Source organism: Anser brachyrhynchus (assembly GCF_964034855.1).
Source record: "Anser brachyrhynchus genome assembly, chromosome: 3".
NCBI lineage: Eukaryota > Metazoa > Chordata > Aves > Anseriformes > Anatidae > Anser > Anser brachyrhynchus.
In genome coordinates this window covers 94,505,456-94,524,912 of record NC_137696.1, presented here as the reverse complement: position 1 = coordinate 94,524,912, position 19,457 = coordinate 94,505,456, and the positions used below count along the sequence as shown (strand labels likewise).

Sequence of the window (19,457 nt, the reverse complement as noted above, 5' to 3'; positions counted from 1 at the left end):
TGTTAAGTTGAATCATCTAAATATTTTAAATATTTTTAGAATTATTTTCTAAATGAGTATCATCTTAAAGTAAAAATATCCACTTCACCAAAACAGTATTTTATGTAAACAACACTGATTTCTTATCTCTTAGAAGTCAAAACATCACACTCCAAAAAAATAAAATAATCCTGCAGTAAAACAGAATTCTCTCACTACGTTGGTTAAATGGAGACATCAGCCTCTGTGCTAACTAAGGGTGTAAGTAGCTCAAAGCAGGTGGAAAGTTATCATTAAGACCTCTATAGACGATACACCTACTCATACCATTTATTAAACTCAAGATTACCTGTTTCTATTATTAACCTATGTAGTTGTTCATGATTTTTTTTAATGTTGTCCATGGAGATGCAGATTTAAAGCAACACCTGAAAACGTGGGTGGGGAGTCTGTAGATGTCATATAGCGTGGTGAAAAGACTTAATTGTACACGTGCCCTATTGTACTCTCCCACTTAATCTGCTCAAGGTCTTTGCTCAAGGTAATGAAAACAAAGCTTAGGAGTTGCAGTGCTGTCCTGGTGCACCTACAGAAAAATGTCTTAATCGTATGATTTGGTCAATAGTAAGGTAGTTAACTGAGCTGAAATGTAATACTTTGATTAATTAAACTCCAGGATGAGGTTTCACATGGCAGCTGAGTTGATATAATAGCTCATTGCTACAAAATGGGCAGTCCTACTTTCTCCTTGTCCTTCTTATTTCTGGCTTCAGGAGCCCATGTCCTCCTTCCCTTTGAGGTCTCCAGTGGCCTGCTCAGAGTGGAGTGATTCAGCAAGCTAAATAATGGTTTCTTTTTTTTTGGCAGGAAAATTGATTTTCTGTTGGTTCAGGTCTATGGATTATCTCATTGAGGAGGGCTTGGTAAATGTCCAAAGAAGCATCAATAAGTGTGCATACAGGAGTAGGAGAGGAGCTGGACTGCCCCTTCTGGAATGGCCTAGGCCTTTGGCTCGTTCCTCTCTGAAACTTTGCCATCAATGTCTCATAGAAACCACCAGGAGAAAAGGTTTTCCTCAGAGATAATGTTATGTAGCTGTAACGTAGGTCTTCACATCACAGTGATATGAAAAAAAAACACTGATTAGTTTATATTGCTATTTTGACTTACAGAAAGGGAAGTGAAGGATAGAGAAGTAAATTTGCTTGCCTGAGCTCATGATTTAAATGGTTTTATGATTTAAAAGTTGGGTCTTCCGAGCAGTAGGATATTTAGCCAGTTGGTGAGCATGCTGTCAGACAATTTGTTACTTGGGGCAGCTGGAAGAGAAGTGCTACTCCTTTAAAAACACATCTTCATCTTAAAAATCTATATACTTGTTAATACTTCAATAGTTAAGTTGAAAGATATCTCTGTAATGAGGGACAGGAAACCTTAGATAGTCTCGCAGAGCTCTGTAATTAATACTAATGAGAAAATATTACATTCTGTTAATATATGGATTTGACTTTAAAAAAATCATATTCTCCTAGTGCTAGTGTAATTGTAGTACATCTTTAAGCTATATGTGTTAGTAATCTGTATTTTGAAACTATAAGTGTAACGCTATAACTGAAGATTGAGCGTCCTTTTCTTTTTTTTTCTTTTTTTTCTTTTTTTTTTCTTTTTTTCTTTTTGATTACACCTGCTGGATAATGTTGATTAAAAGACAATGCAAAGTTGCTCAGGCAATTATCTTTCAGTTTTTATTTTGTACACGGTAGATACTTCTATTTAAAGCTATGAATTTTTTGCTGTCTTTGTATATTTGGATCAATTTCTGGTCAAGTGAAATTATTTCCTCACTAGCTTTGAAGTAAACCTAACAGGAATACATATGTCTGTTAATTTTTTCCTCTAGATTCTTCTATACAGTCTTCCAAATGTGGTGTGTATTTGATATGAAGTGCACTATTATTGTGAACATGCTGAGAATATTAGGTTTAGTTTAAATTGAAAGAAAGAAATACGCAGTAGTATTATTTCCTCCTATTATTGCTATATAAACTTTTTTCTCATCTATGCAGGAGGTTGCATCAACAATTTGAAAGCTATAAAGAGCAAGTAAGAAAGATAGGGGAAGAAGCCCGCCGTTACCAGGGAGAGCACAAGGATGATGCTCCAACATGTGGAATCTGTCATAAAACAAAGTTTGCAGATGGTTGTGGCCATTTATGCTCTTATTGCCGGACCAAGTTTTGTGCTCGATGTGGAGGTCGTGTCTCCCTGCGATCAAACAATGTAAGTCTTCTGATGCGTACTATTAAGAAAAACCCTCCTTGACATTGTAACACTGCAGATTGTTCACCTTAAGTTTGGCATTTCATGCTTCATTTTACTTAAGAATTTCACTCATCACTTCATTATGAGGTGTGTATAAAGTAGAATAATGTATTTTGGAGATACTTAAGGTTCACAGAGTTAACTAAAACAAAAGAATACATCGTGTATAGTTCTGTTAAGTGATGGCTCAAAGGAAGTAGTTGTTTTGGAGAGTGAAAGAAAAAAAAACCTTTTGCTAAGGTCATACTCTACATTGAGAAATTTTTATTGAACTCATTTCATTTTAAATTTCTTTATAGAGATTTTTGTATACACTTACAGACTTTGCTTCTTTAAAATCAATCGATTTTTCGTTAGGGAAAAAAGGCCTTCCTTACCACAAATAGAGTGTTATGTCAATTTATTTTAAATTTATTTAAAAAGTAACACAATAGATTAAACTGGATTAGGTATACTACTTTCAGGGAGGTGAGATAAATCTTCCTCTGTTAGATGCAGTAGCTGTCCACAAAATTGAAGGGTAGCCCAAAATTCCCTCTGTTTGGTCAGTCCCTTATGAGGAACTGGCCACTCACCTGTACATGACTGGTAGGATCAATATTTTGAAGACTACTGTCCAATGATTATTTTTAGTGGATCATCTAGTGTCCTACAATGTATGACATGGTTTTGTTGACTAGCATGAGATGACATAACTTTCTCATATGACTTTAAGTTGCCAATCTTTTCTGGGAGAAATTCATCTCTTTGCATCAATGTAAATTCAGTTAAAGTGGTCATCAGTTCTATAGCAGATAAACATGTTCACAACAGAACAGGTTTTACTTCCTTTGCTCTAAAACTCAACTGAATAAGGGGTTTTGAAATTTGATGTAAACAAAGAAAAAGCCCATAGAAATAAGCCCGTTTCATTATTATTTTGGAAATTCTTCATAGCTCTGATGTACCTGTGAGTACAATAAATAAAATTCTGTAAAAAATACGTAGATGTGTTTGGCAAAAATTGTGGTACCTTCATATTTTAAGATAAATGGATGCATTATATTGTATCACCTGCAGGTGGTATCACTAGAGCAAGTCTGTGAAAATATAGTTTATTTCGATAGGTTAGGTTATACTATTAATTAGAGTACATATGATACAGCTTATTATTTACTCAGAAAGAAACTGAATATACATTAATTGTTTTTCATCTACTGTTTCAAATCACAGAAATGGAAACTGTGAAAGTTTCCATTCAATTGTAACTTGTCTTTCCTTTGTTATGTTGTTCATGGTTCTGTGGGTTAGGGTGGGAAAACATATTTTCTACACATGAAGTAGTACGATCTTTTGATTTGAAGCTTTTTTTTTCCCTGAAATTTTGTTTTTAGCTCTTTGTAAAGAGTTATTAGAATTGCATTTCTTTGAAATCTGTCTATTAATACTTGCCTATTTTATTCTTTTTCTCTTCTTTTTTTTCTTTTCTCTTTTTTTTTTTTTTTCTGCTTCCTTGGATGCTTTCCCAAAGGAGGACAAAGTGGTTAGAATCCATGCTTTTTATCATTTATTATTATAATGTTGTTAGTTAACTGGGAAACATATTAATGTAAAAAAACCTGAACTGAAATTGTAAAATGATCCAGAGGGGAGGGGGGGAAGAGCAGAAAACCTAACAACCAGGCCCCTCTCATCCTTTAGTTGAACAAACCCTTCAAAGATAGCCCAACAAGGAAACCCAAGTCTGTTGTCTTACATTAGGACAATGTAGGAAATTAATTAAAAATTGAGGATTATTAATAGGCCAAAAACTAGAGGAGGTAATTAAATATAATCAAGTTCTATTGCATAAAAATGTCTTTGGTTAACAATTTGACTTTTTGCATGCAAGTTCCTTCCATCAGCTCCAGGAAATCTAAACTAATAATTAAAATGTAATTTTATATTGTTTGATATGGTTTGCTGTGTTTTGCTTCTGGCTGCAGCAAAAATTCAGGGAATTTGTGTAAAATCAGCCATTTGATTTTTACATTTGAAGTAGTTTGCATAGGCAAAGGATAATGTGTTGAAGCTGTACATGGGAGTGAACACGTGGAGTGAATCTTTTGTGACTGTTTAGTTACCATTTCACAAAACAGTAAAGCTGCTTTGGGATCAAATACTGGCTTATACCAAAGGTGTAAGGTGAGTGTAGTTCCCTGTTCATATCTGCATCATGTGCACAGAGGAAAGGGTGGCAGTACTTGAGCAGGACAGTGTGTGTCCACTTACACCTCTTCCCAGGCAGGTCTGCAGAAGGTATTCCAAAATTTAACTTTGAGACTTAGTAGTGGGAATTAGTCTGCTTCCCAGGTACTTCAGCTGAAATGAGTGTGAAGAGATTACAGTCCAACATCGGTTTTGAATTGCAGGTGATAGTGCTACGTTTGCATTATGAAGTGGCCGTGTGCCACAGCTCACATCATAGCATAGCTATAACCTGCAATTACTACTGCATAACACCTATAGAGAATGACTTCCATCACCTCTTCATATTGTAGTATTTTTTTATAGGCAGTTGTATTCTGAGAACATGGTTGGTTTTTTAATGACTGTGAAATGTAACTTGATACAGCTTCATTCTACTGCTTAATGTGTGGTTCTCTGAACAAAGTGCTGAAATAATTCAGGACTTCCAGATTTTTTCCATTCTATTAATCTAAGGATTAGATTAAGATAGTGTGAAAAGCTTCATCTTGATTTTGATTTGTTACTAAAGCAGCGTACCATTGATGAATCCACTGGGTTGCACTGAAAGATTAATGCACTTGCAACAAAGATGTCTTCAGGACCAGAAACAGCAAAGCTCTTAAATGCTGAAAGTGCCATGTAGGTACAGTACAGCCACATAGATTTTGGAGAGCAATCAAGTTGAACTTTACTTGAGCTGCTTCTATGCTTGAGACATCCTTCATGCTTCTGTTTTGAACAAAAACTTTGCTAAATAGTCAGAACTGTGCTAGCACACGTGTTTTAAAGATTGCATCTTTGATGAGGTGACAGCTTAGTTGTTTGTTTTTGAATTGTGTCATTTGAGATCCAGAAAATAGACTCCACTGCCCTAAAACATTCTGAAGAAATATGTGCTGAAGACATACCTGACTTTTCTGGATTGTCCTAAATTCAGTAAAATATACCCTTGGTGTTTGCGCTTGCCTTGGTGTAGGTTTCTTTGTGTTGAACTCCAAGCTTCCATATGCCAAGAAAATGACATTTTTACCGTGTGATGAAGCTGTGACATCCATTTAACAGCTGAAAAGTCATGGTAGTCAGAGGGAGAATGTCTAATAATTAGGGCTGATTGAGTAAGGAACATGGAGAACTTTTTTATAAAGTATAGTTGCTTTAACAGTGTCTGACTTTGAGAGCTAATAGACCATATGATATGAATTAATTAAAAAATATAACTACATCCCTAATAATAATGTCTTTTATAAGCAGGATAATATGTGTAATTCATACAAAGCAACAACAGAAAAATATCATTTCTTAATTATTTTCAGTGGCTCAACATTTCTGACTAGTCTACATATAGGAACAATTTTTTTAATGTTGTGAATTTAATGTTAGTAAAGTTTTTCAATGTGTTTAGATGAGCCTTGTTCTCTCCGTGTGATTTTTTACCAATATAAATTATATTAAATCATGTGCACTCAGTTCCTACAAGTTAGGTGTTCATCACTTGGAAAGGATGTTGAAGTGTGAGTTGTCAAAGCGAAAAGTCAAGTATGGTATAAGACTCAAGGTATTTCTGTTAGTATTGGGTATTTAAACCATGATTGGTAGTTCTAATGAGACCCCACCTAGATGTTGTGTACCATGCGTTAACCATCTTTGATAAATTCAGGCTGTGACAAGCACAAAGAAAGGCATACAAAGGATGTTCAAATAAAGAGTTCATCATGTGAGAGAAGTCTAGAGAGTTTAGAGGGACAAACGGTAGATAAATTTTAGTTAATACCTCGAAATACAATATTTATACAATAAGAATAACCTTTAAGCTAGACGACAGTGAATACTTAAGACCAAATGGATGTAACTTGGCTGTAAATGCTTTTGGCTTGGAAAGAGATTTTTTCAATCACTAGACTAAAGATTTGGGAAAATCTTATTGGAGGGAAAAAAATAAACCAGTAGAATTGTAAAGGTTGAATTTGGTAAGCTTAAGAAAGGATTTATGTGATGTGGTTGCTCTTGATTGTAGGGTCCCTAAGAGGTCCTTTGCAGCTATCACTTCTAGCTAAGGTATTTTTAAAATAGGCTGTAGGTGAAATAATACCTCATTTGAAGCCTTCAAAGCTGTTCTTTACATTTTCAAGTAAATACCAAATATATTTTAAGGACTGTTTCAAAAATATATAGCAGAATATATTCTGCTATAATATAATATAATTAATAATGTATTAATGTATTCTCTCCCTGTTTAAAATAATAAAGAACATCCCAAAACATTAATCCCTTGTAGCAGGGCTAGGCTTATGGGAATTTGGTGACCCTAGTGCACTTAGAAAATTAATTGGCAATAACTAGTACATCCCAGTGGCTAATGAGGCATATACCTTTTAATGATTCTTATTTTAATATGTTGAAATGCATTACTAAGTATGTATCTAAAGTTCTTCCATGTCCTTTGATTATTGGTTAGCTCTTCATACTTCTCACCTGAGCCTGCTGTCAAACAGGAGGACTATAAGCTAGTTCCTTATTTTAGGCAGGCTTAGATACAGTCGTGCAGTGAGAATGTGTTAATAATGTTAGTAGTAGTGGTGGTGGCTGGGTTTACTTAAAACTGTTGGTGGTTATGCAGTGTACAGAAAAAATAAAAGTGTTTTCCTTTGTATTACCTTAGTATTCAGAAATGATGGTATGCTATGACAGTCTGTTTCATTGTGAGCACTGAACCTTTGTGTATGCTTTTTAAGAAAGCAAAATTTTAGTAAAAGGATTTTACATGAATAAGCATTTTTGAAGGAAGTTATGAAGGTGTTCATTGAAAATCTGGCTGGACTGAACTTTTTTTTTTTTTTTTTTAATTTGGTGGATCACTTGCTAGATATTGTCAGTTCCTTAGAGAGTGTCAACACTTTGGCTCTGGATCCTTCTGTTTCTGCTTCATACACCAGCATTGTAATTGCCAAAATAGTGGTGTGTTTGTTAATTCACCTCCATTTCTTCATTTTCACTTCCATGCTCTTTCAGTGTCATTTGCTCTTCCCTCAGATGTGAACTACCAGTGTGAGTAGGGCAGTGGAGAAGCAGGCAAAATGCCTGGCTAGCATTCCTCTGCCATTTTGGCTGAGTCCTCCCAACGTCCTGGCTCCCACTGCTTGTTCTTTTTTTTACTGCAGTTGTACCAGAACATCGTATAGCAAAGGCCACCTGCAAATAGGACTTCCTTGCTTGCAGCACTCCTGTAAAAACTTTTTCTTAGTATTTGCTTATGAAATGTACAATGACACGTTTCTTTTGTGAACACCTGATATATCAAGTAGTACAGCTGTTTCTCCCTCCTTACAGAAAAGGAAGAAAATGTAGGTTATAAAAGTAGCCTGAATGAGCAAATACAGTTTCTTCAAACCAAAACTGAAGAATTTTGTGAGGCGCTGTGGGTGTTTTGAATGAAATGAAATTTGCAGGACATCAACAGAATTAGGTGGAAAATCAATATTTCAGCTTAAGTTATTTATTTACCCCTAGCAATCTATCATTCTACAGCCTTCATTGAGACTGTGATTTTTGATCTAACTTAAACTGAAAAGAATTGGGAGCAAATGAAAAATAATTTTTCTACCATTTTTCCCTTGTTTTCCAGAAATGTTAGTTATGCAGAGCAGAGCAGTTTGCTTGCTTATTTTTCTGTTCCCATACGTAAAGGGTGACTGACAGGAAATCAGGATGTAAAATACATTACAGTTAGAGAGATGCATGAGAACTGATTTACCTGAACTTAGTTGTATGGGATTACAGAAAGTAATGTTGATTGTCAGTGCTGTGAAATACTAGAGATTGACATTTCTGATCTGGGTTTCACTGAAATTATTTTCATTTTAGTATAATGTCAGTGATTTATACTCTGAAAGACAGACAACTTGGAAACACTTCCATAATCGTGTGTCAGGTGTTTCCACAAGGTGTTTATCATTTAGTTCCTCTGAAGTATGTTTAAAAGCTGCTTACATAATGCCGTGCTAATTTAAGCCTTAACAACTTGAATGCATGTGCCGTACAATTCAGAAGTGTACTGATGGTTTTAACACAAGTTGTTAATATTGTCAGAACAAAATGTCCGAATTGTCAGGAATGTTTTTACATTTTCTTTCACAGAACTCTTATGTCAAATTGTCCATTAAAAGGATAATTTATGTAAGCTCTGACTAATACAGATGTAGCACCAAAAAAAGTTACATCAGGAGGAGATAAAATTACATGGCAAATTGGAAAGTGATAGTGAATAAGTTCTGTCTCTATAGCATCCCGCATAATTTGTTTTCTAAAAGATTTGGGACTGGTTATGCATCAGGGAAGAAGTACCACTTTTCAGTAATCACTCCCTGAAACCGTAGCTTCCAGCAGATGAAACAAGGAGAAAAAAAAAAAAAAAAAGTCCTGCCGGAAGCTGAGAAATTCTACTTGAAGTGAAATACAGAGGTCCTTCCTTTCCTTTCCTTCCCCTTCTGGGAAGTTAGTTCACTGTCAAACAGAATGTTAATTAAAAAAAAAAAAAGCTTAAAATTATCTTGTGCTTCACCATGTTTGCTGAAGCAACCATGTTCAACTTTAGTAAGTATTTTTCAGTGTCTGGCTAGCAAAAATGATTGCTTAATTCTTGTATACAAAAGAAACAAACAAACAACAACAAAAAAACCCACCAAAACCAACCAAAGAAAAACCTTTATAATTCCCTGCAGTTTTAGTACTGCATGTTATCTTATTTTATATCTTGTAATTTAAGTACCTTTGTTTCACATTAACTGATTCAAGATAAAGAATATGGGGAATGACTTTTCTATTTTATTTTTTAGTTAAGAAAATGTCAGCAATACCTTTGAGTGTAATAATTCCTCCCATAGCAAAAGCTTGTGTTAAATATATATATATATATATTGATAAGATCTCAAAGGTCAATAAGGCTTTTCAAAAAAGTTTTAATCCACCTTCTCTTGCATAATCTCACGTATTGGATATGTATATGTGGCATGTGTACAATATACAAGCATATATTGTATAGATTTTTTATATTCTTACATATATTGTACGTGAATTTACATAAATACACGTAATATATACTCTAGTAAAGCTCTTATGAAAAGCCTTATTTACTTTTGAAATCTGTGTATCATTCAAGATAATTAAGTCAATTAAATTATCATTACTTGTATACCCATTTATCTTGACTTTTTTTTTTCAATGTCTACGTTTTACACTGTATTTTAAATATCACAAGAGAACTTTTTTTTTCCCCCCAGGCTGATGCTATTTCCCAGGTGTGTGTTATTTCATAGTAGTAAAGGGTTAATAGATCACTTTTTTCTTACATATTCTTAAGGATTAATAAAATTAAAAAATAGCTTCTTGATTTATGTGTGTCAGCAGATCTTATCCCTTTTATCCCTTTGTTACATTACTGAGTGATAAACACATTTTACTGCAGTCTTGTATCTCTTGATCCAAGAAAATAAAACATTTTAGAGAAAGGTGATATTAGGGATTTGAGAAATAATTCTGGTTTCAGAAAGTGCCGCAATGTAGAAATATATTTATTCATGTTGTGTCAAAAATGGAAATGATCCATGTAAATATAGAAGTGGGATAAGGGTGTTATTTAAATGCAAATATTTCTAGTCAATTGGTTTCAACAGCAGATATATACTGAAAAGAAGGGGAAGTAAGTTCTAACAGTTGACATCTGAGATGAGATTTCTTGTGTGTTGTGCTTTAAGAGAGAGGATAAAGGAAGCTGGAAATACTGACAGTGAAACACAATATGAAGAAATCACGACAAGGGCCTTTTTTGTTTGATGTATTCTATGCCTTAAAATAATGAACACTATACTAAAAGCTATAACTTTATAATAAGCTCTGATCCCTATCTTTCAGTGCAATACAGTTTTGAAAATGACCGATTTGATGTGATAATATAGGCATATCTGGTGTAACATAAAAGGAAACAAAATGGTTTTAATCACACACAATCCTAATTTTTTTTTGCCAAAATCTGTATATAATTTCATAAAATTAGTACAAAAATATCAGACAAAAATTGATCAAATGATGTGTTCATATGGATGAAATCATTTTTTTTCTACATTTCATTGCATCCACTTATTAATTGCGACAGATTGGAAATAGATTAGTAGTATTTGATCACCCTTTTGCTTGTGATTTTGCCATCAAAATTTTGCAGATAGTTATAATATTGACACATACAATTAAAATCCTAGTTTTAAATAGAGCATTTCTTTTTTATGAGTGATTTCCCATAACAGGAACCTTTTAAAAAGAAATTATTGTTGCTGACTCATTAATACTCTCAGTGAATACCACGGCTTACACTTAAAATAAATATTTAAGGCTTATAAAGTCGATATTTCAGGTTTGACTCTTCTTACTGTATTTAGAATTAAGGCTGGTTAGCTGCTGACAGGAAGGGTATCTGTGTTTTGAACTGAGGAATAATAATAATTATTTGGGAATTGTTTGGGAATGTGGCCAGACTACTTTGTTCTTTTTCAGCCCAGTTGACCTACTGGGGATCGGTACTACTGGAGTTGGGCACAATACTTAGCTGCTGAGTGTACTGACCGACTTCTGCTTTATGAGAATATCTGTCTCTGTATTTCATCATTTCCAAAGTACTGTAACCCCAGGGATCTGTTCTAACTCCTCTAGTTCTTCACTCACTACAACATGTTTCCATGTCAACAGAAAGTAAAAATCAACCTTAAATGCATGCAAAAACAGTGTAAAACAAGCTGCAGTTTCAATTAAGAGGTCACCATACTTACTTGAAACTGTTGTTATTGCTTCCTTTCTCCATGTTACACCCATCTAATCGTCTGAATTTTCCTCAGTGTACTATTTTTCCAAGTCCTTTAATTCATTGTATGAGTTTCTTTAAATATATTATTTTCTTTTGATGACAAGGCAAATCCAATCTCATTATAATTAATAAGACTTTCTGTTATCTTATAGTCCAAAATCGTCACTTTTTTTTTCACTGCCATATCAAATATGCAGTCATTATTACTTCAGAATTTATTTTGCTCTGCTGCATTTCAAACTAAGCCAAGTTGTCCTGTGTAAGGTATTGTGTATTTACCGTGTTTTTCTTGTTTCTGTCATAGAATAATATGTTAGTTGTCAGCAGTACAGAAATGGTAGCTATCAGAGGTTTCCAAAACACAATGCACTGTATCTAATAAATACAGCATAATTTTCTCTCTGTTATGAAATACAGAACTAAAGAGGACATGCACTGTGATTAAAAAATACGGAGAAAGTATATTCATAATATTAGCTTTAAAATTGAAAGTATTATATGTTTTCACATAACACGTAGGTGTCTCAGTTGGGCTGTATGTAACCCTTTTTCAGACTGAATCTGTGTTGAGAAATCATCTTAGAGTATAAAAACCAGGAGCTGGTAATAAGGAGGTGGCTAATGCAGAGATTGTGAATGGTATATGTAACTTTAATTGGTCCACATTCAGCTTCTCTGAAGTCTGGTTCGAACGTATTTAATAAGTTCACTTTGCCAGGTAGGTACAACTCTTTGAAATTAGTGATCTGAAAGGACAGTGTGGAAGCCAGCGTGTTCTACCTAAGTGAGGGTGGGGTGAGCAGGATATAACCCACTTTCCCCCTTTTTCCTGAGTATTTATCTAGTAAGCCTAGTCATTGGAAATTAATTCATGTTGTGCAATGCTTTAAAAATAGAAATTTAAAAAGTGCTTTTATTACTGTTGAGAAAAACACATAAGTGTATCCTTCTGCTTTGTCAGATTGCTAATATACTAACCCAGCCTTTGCTCGTGTCTGAGGTAGCCTATTGATCAAGGAGACATCTGGCAGTCTTTGATATTCACAATTTTGAGCTATTTCTTGAGTGCTTCACATAAATGTACCCGAAATTCACACACACATTTATAAACGTGTGTGGGCCACGCATGCGATGTGCCATCTATTGGCAAGCCCAGGGGAGTTGTTTTGGTATTCTCTCATCCACAGCTTCATATGGGATGGGAAAAAAAAAAAGTCTGGCAGTGTATAATCGATGTGGAGACTGAGCGTACCCAGGTGGGGGCTGTCAGGGGACATGGGCTGGAGCTGGCAGCCCACCCTGGGGAGGCTGCAGCATGGTTCGAATGCGAGGGGTGCAGCCAAGCTCTAGGGACAGGAAAAAACTGGTGGGGCCTGTGCAGAAGTGGTTTTACGGAAGCCACTGGAAGTTGCTGCATGTAGAACGTGGCCCAAGGGAAGGGATTACTTTGCAACGCTATATTGGGTAGGCAGACATTTCAAACCTTCTAAATTTTAATCTGATTCACCCAGAAGGCACAAACCTTGATTCCTCTACAGGTTGATGTTCAAATGAAAGCTTAGCCAGAGAATGGAGATCCTTTGTGTGTCTTTTTTTTTTCTTTTTTCTTTTTTCCTTTTAAACACCAATATGCATAAGACTTCCAGTCCAGGGCAAAGCTGAGCCTTCCTTTAGACTCAGGAGGCTTGAAGGGGTACGTTAATCGGGGGAATACTTGAAGGGTATCAAACGCTTACAGAGCTGACTGCTGGTGTCCAGACCAAGTGCTCCATCAGAACCACTGGTCCTGTGGCAGGGCCAGATGGAAGTGTTTTTTATCCTAGCAGAGCACCTTCAGTTTTTGCAGAATTGGTCTGTTTTCTATATATATTTGTTTTTTATTACTGAGAAATAATTTAGCCTGTACCTTAGTTAAAATTAAGCCAAGCTGTGGACTCTGTGAATACTCCTTCTGTAAAAGGACTCATTTTTTAACATCCTTTTATTAAGAACTGGTGGAAGATTTCCTCTGGTCGTGCCCCATCCTTCCGTAAAAGACTTCTGGTTTTGCCAATGGAACTAACTGAATCCCCTTGTTCAGCCTCTGGCTGTCTGTGTGCTTTGTGGTCTTTACAGAACCAGTGTGCTTCCATCCTCTCATTTAAAGGCAGAGTGATAGGACAGCCCGGAGTGTGCCCCTTACCCACCAACAGATTCTTTTCTTGATCAGTTTATGTTCTTCTTGGAATTTCATAGAATCATTAAGGTTGGAAAAGACATCCAAGAACATCTGGTCCAACCATCCCCCTACCACCAATGTCACCCACTAAACCATGCCCCTATGCACCACATCTAACCTTTCCTTGAACACCACCAGGGTCGGTGACTCCACCACCTCCCCAGGCAACCCCTTCCAATGCCTGACTACTTTCTGAGAAGAAATGTCTCCTCATTTCCAACCTAAACCTCCCCTGGTGCAGCTTGAGGCCATTCCCTCTAGTTCTATCACTGGTTTTCTGCGAGAAGAGGCCAAAGCCCAGCTCCGCACAGCTTCCTTTTGGGTAGTTGTGGAGAGCAATAAGGTCTCCCCTGAGCCTTCTCCAAAATAAATTTGTATCTTCCAGCTTGAATTCTTATGGCCCTTGTACATGTAAGATCCTTTCATTTGAAGGGATTTTAACCTGATATGTACATTTTTGGACTAAATATGACTTTTTAAATTCATTTTGAATGTCCATAGTTATGTACACTGAGCTACAATTCTTTGTTTTTAGTAGTTACAAAATGATGCCGAGATTTTAAATAGAAGTAAAATTAGCAAACTGAATTCTGGGTTTATTTTGTCACCCCAGAAGCACAGAGATATTTTAGTTTAAAAGAGATCTTGCTGCAAAGAAAGATGTGACAGGATTTATGACCTGTTAAGTATTATGAGAAACCAAGAAACAGAAGAAAAAAATATCCAGAGAACAAAGTAATTATGAGGACTAAATGTAATCTGTGCTCTCCTGCTCGCTCTTTCTCTTTTTATTATAAATAACCTTAATCCTCATCCAGGATTAAAATTCAGTGTATTTTTAGCAATGCTATGTCCTAGATAAAAGATACTGCCATCTATGTTTTCATATCTTTTATACCTTTTGGATTCTGGAGCATTTTGTGATTTTACTCAACAGATGGATAACTCCATCTGTATATCTTCAGTACTGCATTTAGAGAGGGTTTGTGATAGTTTGTCATAGATATACCTATACTTTGTCATAGATATACCTGAGATACATGGTTTTATTAAATATAATGTGTGAGTTTGATGATAGAACAGTGTATGTCAAGCAAGCCCATCTATAGAGAAAGTTTCTGCAATATTGTGCAGAGTTTTTGGGTCCATTAACATGTTGACCCATTTGCACCTCATTCGTCCTATGGAGATGAATTCAACCCCTCCCCAAAACTGTGATGTAAAATGGAATAAAATATCTGTTGGTGTTTGCTTAATGACTGGTAAGACGTTAAGTGAAGATCTGCATAAAACATAATCTGCATTGCTTTAAGGAGGAGATAAAACCTAATAATTTTAAAACCCAGATTGAGATTTCCAAAGAGCTGCAAGTTCAGCTACTTAGGCTGAAGTTCAGTCAAATACTGGGCAATTTCAGCACACTAAGTAAAACTTGCAGTAACTAATTTATCTGTGACAGGTTCACAGGGAACTTCAGAATTAAATGTTATTTTCTCAATGAATTATTACATATACAATTAACGTGCCTATAAACATCAGTCTTCCATAGCAAGATCTTTTTATTCAGTTCAGTGAAAATGACTGGAGATATTTTGTGGGGAAAAAAAAAAAGTATTATTAATAAGTACATATTAATCATTGTAGAGAAGAGCAGATGTTGCTGGCACTCTTTATAAATATTTGATGGTGCACACATGATGATTGTGTTGCTATGACTGGAGAAGATTTTTGTATATTCATGGGATATTATTAACAGTAGTACAGTTTGCATCTCTGCAACATGTGGTAAGAGATCAACACTCATGTGTTCTATTACTTACATATGCATGCATTAGCAAGGCTCATTTTTCTCTTCTGTAACCTTTTTTTCTGGACAAAGACTACAGAGAGAGGGTGTTTGAAGGTCCATGCAGCAAAAAGGTCCAAAGACCTTTTACAGCCTGACAGCATTACCCCTTAGGATAATTTGGGTCAGCCTTTATAGCTGTAGAGAGGTCTGCTTTCCTAGCCTACTTCATAAGGACTGATCTGACAAACTTTGTGGGTGGATTAAAGAGACTGGAGAGACAGCTTCTTGCCCATGTAAGAGCAATGCACCAGGAAAAGCAAGAACACAGAGCAGAGAGTGAGACGGAGGAAGGTATCATCCCCCTGCTTTTCCTATATTGTTCTTTTTTTTTTTTGTCACTACAATTCCAGTATACATATAACTTTACTCCTGTGTATCTGTGAATATCCTGTATAGCAGGTTATAACCCTTTGCTGCATAGACCCTAGTATATGGTTTTTTAATCAACCAGTGAGTGTTCAGCAGAGCCCGTAGTTCACATCAAAGGGGCATCCTTCTGTGTCTCTTCTACAGACTATTGAAGAGGAGGCTGGTGAGGTGTCCAAGAGAGATCAGGTCAGTACATTTACCTGTTGGACTGAGTCAAATCAGTCCCAGATACAAACCCCTGTGTTAAATGAGCTGTGTTTGCGCTGTCATTAATCTGCTGAAACTGAACCTGCTCTGAAGCTTGCCCTGGCTGTCTTAACTGTATCAGCTGGGGTCTCTGCTTGCCAAAACTGGCATCTAGTGTCATATTAGCTACTGCAGAGCTTTACTCCAGCAGGTACCCCAAATCAGGGTGGATCTTGGGTAATTCTGGTGTCATATCTGGTAGCTCCATGCTCCTATTTTGGAAGTGTTAGGGCATTGCAGTTAGAACTAAATGCCAGTGTTTAGGCAGTTGAATCCTACCATAGATACAATTCTTACCTCTCTACCACTTAACAGAAACTGCAGCCCTTTAGAAAGCAAGCATGGACTTTATATGGGCCACAATTCCTGTCAGGAGAACCTGCGCTGTCCCAGCACTCTCCACAGACTGTGGGGGAATCTGAACTCTGGCACCTCCTCCCCCTCCATCTCCTCTGACCTTGGTGTTGCAGGGTTGTTTCTCCCGCTCTTTCCTCATTCCTCACTGCCATGTGGTGTTTTACTCTTTCATAGGTATCTTTTTCCCAGTGGTGCCAAACAGCGTGGCCTCCTTGACCCCGTACAGCTGCAAGCATCTCTAGCAGTGCTAATGGAACCAGAGAGAGACGATCCTGTGTCCCTTTTAGTGCTTGCACCATTTTCTCTCTTAGCCACTTCTTTTTGTCACTTTGACTGTCAGGGGATCAGTTGACCACATGCTGCTTGAATACTGTCTTTTCCTTAACCAGAAATATCTATAGTTACTGCTCTGTTCAATGAATTTGCTGGATTTAATGCTTTGATTGGATGCACAAAGTAATAGCCTGTTTTCCAAGGAAAACATGTAGATTTCTGGAAAAGTACTTTGAAAGTTTTTTTTTTCTTTTTCCTTTTTCTCAATGGAGATGATCCTTTGTACAGACACAGTTTGTCCACAACCCTATTAACTTGCTTTTGTTTTTATTTTTTTTCTCAACTTATTATCTTATTGCCTGCAGATTTCTAAACTATCTTATCATAAGTTTAGAGTCACTTTTGCTACAGACTTTCTTTCCAGTATAAGGTAATATATTATTGTATATTATGTGCTTATACTGCACTTAGCACCCCACTATTATGTTATATACCTTATTTAATAAATTAGAATGATGCAAAATCCTCTTTGTAGCTACCAAGAGAATGCAAACTAGTTAAGTGATAAATCACAACCAACATAAAATGATTGTCTTTCTATTTTAGTCCCAGAAGGATTGGCTTGGGGGGTTTACCTGCCTTAGCAATTGTTTTTAAAAGATATTCTCTGGGAGAGTCCTAAATTATGTCAACAACTTCCTGATGTACAACAGGATATTACTCGTAAGCTGGATGTCCCGGCTGTTTGCTCAAAACTCATATCACATCCTTTGCTGTCTACCCTTTCACTTCCTTATGCCTTCAGTGTCTTTGATAGCAATGTGCATTTTAATATCTTATTTTTTGAGCTATTTGTGTCTAAGAACTCTATTTTTTAGCTATATCTGTGTTATAAATGTATATACTATAATGTTTATGGGTTGAGAGATCACTTTTTCCTTCTTGCTTCTGTTCTTAGTTTTATTTTTCTATATACAACTTGCCCAACATATATGTAAATGCTGTTTATCTTACCGAGTAATACTCTTCTAATCTTCTGTCCTTCTTTGTCCAAGAGCTCTCTGAATGGCAAACCTTAGCTGCCCAGTAATTTCCTTTCCAGTTTATATGTCACACAGTATTACATTAAACATGTGCAATGAACTTATGATGATTCCTGTGCTTCAAACAAGCAAAGAGAGCAGCATTCAATATTAATGTAGTATACAGCAATTTCTAGCATGTAAACTCTTTGGGGTGACTAAGTATAGCAAATGTTTCAAAAAAGAAAACTTCTTACAGACCAGGTGGCAGGGCATAGTGTCAGCAACTCTTTCAAGCAAAATGATTAAATCCCTAAAATTATATTTCCTATGGAGGATAAGTAAATATATGCAGAATTAGAAACTGAAATAAAAAGTCATTTCTGTTTTGATTAACTTTGAAAGACAGACATAATAATCATACAAAAAAAACTTAGTACTGTAGTCTGACTTATTCAGAGTTTGACATTCCATGAGAGCCTTTAATCTTTCAGCTGTGTTACTTTCTGCAATCAGTAAATGCTTATAAGGCTAGTGATGTCTTACTATAAGTGTTTTTAGGGGTTAAAAACCCAAAAAGTTTCTGATAGTATTTGAACCTTACACATCATTTTTTATTTCCTTAAAATAGGCAAGGAAAAATAAATCCAGCCCTGGAGGACTTACAAATAAAAGATGATAATGCCATGTGATTACTACAAAAGCTAGTGGAGATGCTTTGTTCCATTTAAAGCTTTAGTTTCTCACATTCAATCTGCCGCTGTTTTCAGCTGTGCAATGAAAGCTCATTTGTTAGGTGGTTTGTTGTAGTGCACATGCACGTGTATAGGTTTTTTAGTGTCTTAGACTGATTTTTCCTGAATAGATATAAAGCTTGCCAAAAAGCATTTCTCTTAACAGGGAAAGAGAACCCTAAATCCCCAAATATCCTCCTTATTTCTGCCCTTTAAAACCAAAATAAATATATCTGAAAAAACTGAAGAGTTAAACTTTTTAAGATCGAACAAAATCCCGGTATAGGACTGTGGAAAGGAAGAACAGTTTCCTCTGAAGTAAGTTTTTATATGTCCATGCATTATCTTTGTTCCAAGTGAAATAACTTCTGATATGTGACAAGACAACCCCATTTTGTTGCTTCTCCAGTGCAGTTGTTTTTTTTTCTTTCTTTCTTAATTACTCATCTGTCCTACTTTCTGTCTTTTCACTCTCTGAAATTTTTTATGTTTGTCGTTGCCTCTATAATTTTTCTCTTCACCCCAGTTTGAACCTTTCCACCTCTTTGTCCCTATCCTCTTGGATTATCTTTCTTATAAGTCACATCATCCCACAAGTCTTCCTTTTTACACTGTATTCTTTTGGCTAGAGAGAATAAAGAGCTGAAGTGGTTAAGAGAAAATTATTAAAGTCTACAGGGCTAGAAGAGTCTGACCTCCAGTAAACCAGTTGCATTTAAGCTAGGATTAACTGCTTCTTTTAGTATAATCATGTAAAACTTATTGAGACAACCAGAATAAAACAGTGCTAACCTTATTACTATATACTCTATTGACCCGATGAAGTGTTTCAGTGTAGAGTTAAAATTAATTATAAACTAGAGAGAAATGCAAATGAATGATTAAAGTCACATTTTAGAAACAACAAATAATTACTGGAATAAAATCTTCTAGAAAAATCTACATAAAAGCTGTGCCTATAGATGAGGATGAAAATGATTTGTATGTTGTGTCTATTTTGGATTTAAATAGACAAAGTTGATACTTTTAG

General features: G+C 35.7%; 1 protein-coding gene across 30 annotated transcripts in view; it reads left to right on the top strand.

Moving 5' to 3' along the window:
- Nucleotides 1–19,457, top strand: part of RIMS1 (regulating synaptic membrane exocytosis 1) — a 318,659-nt gene that overhangs the window by 111,744 nt on the left and 187,458 nt on the right. For 24 of the 30 annotated variants that reach the window (XM_080587725.1, XM_080587724.1, XM_080587702.1 and 21 more), the window contains 2 exons: nucleotides 2,046–2,259; nucleotides 3,812–3,823. The exons of 2 other annotated variants lie outside the window; for them this stretch is intronic. In XM_080587725.1, the coding sequence (XP_080443851.1) occupies nucleotides 2,046–2,259; nucleotides 3,812–3,823 (226 nt within the window). The remainder of the gene's footprint in view (nucleotides 1–2,045; nucleotides 2,260–3,811; nucleotides 3,824–19,457) is intronic. 4 more of the 30 variants (XM_080587700.1, XM_080587728.1, XM_080587730.1 and 1 more) reach the window with 1 other exon arrangement.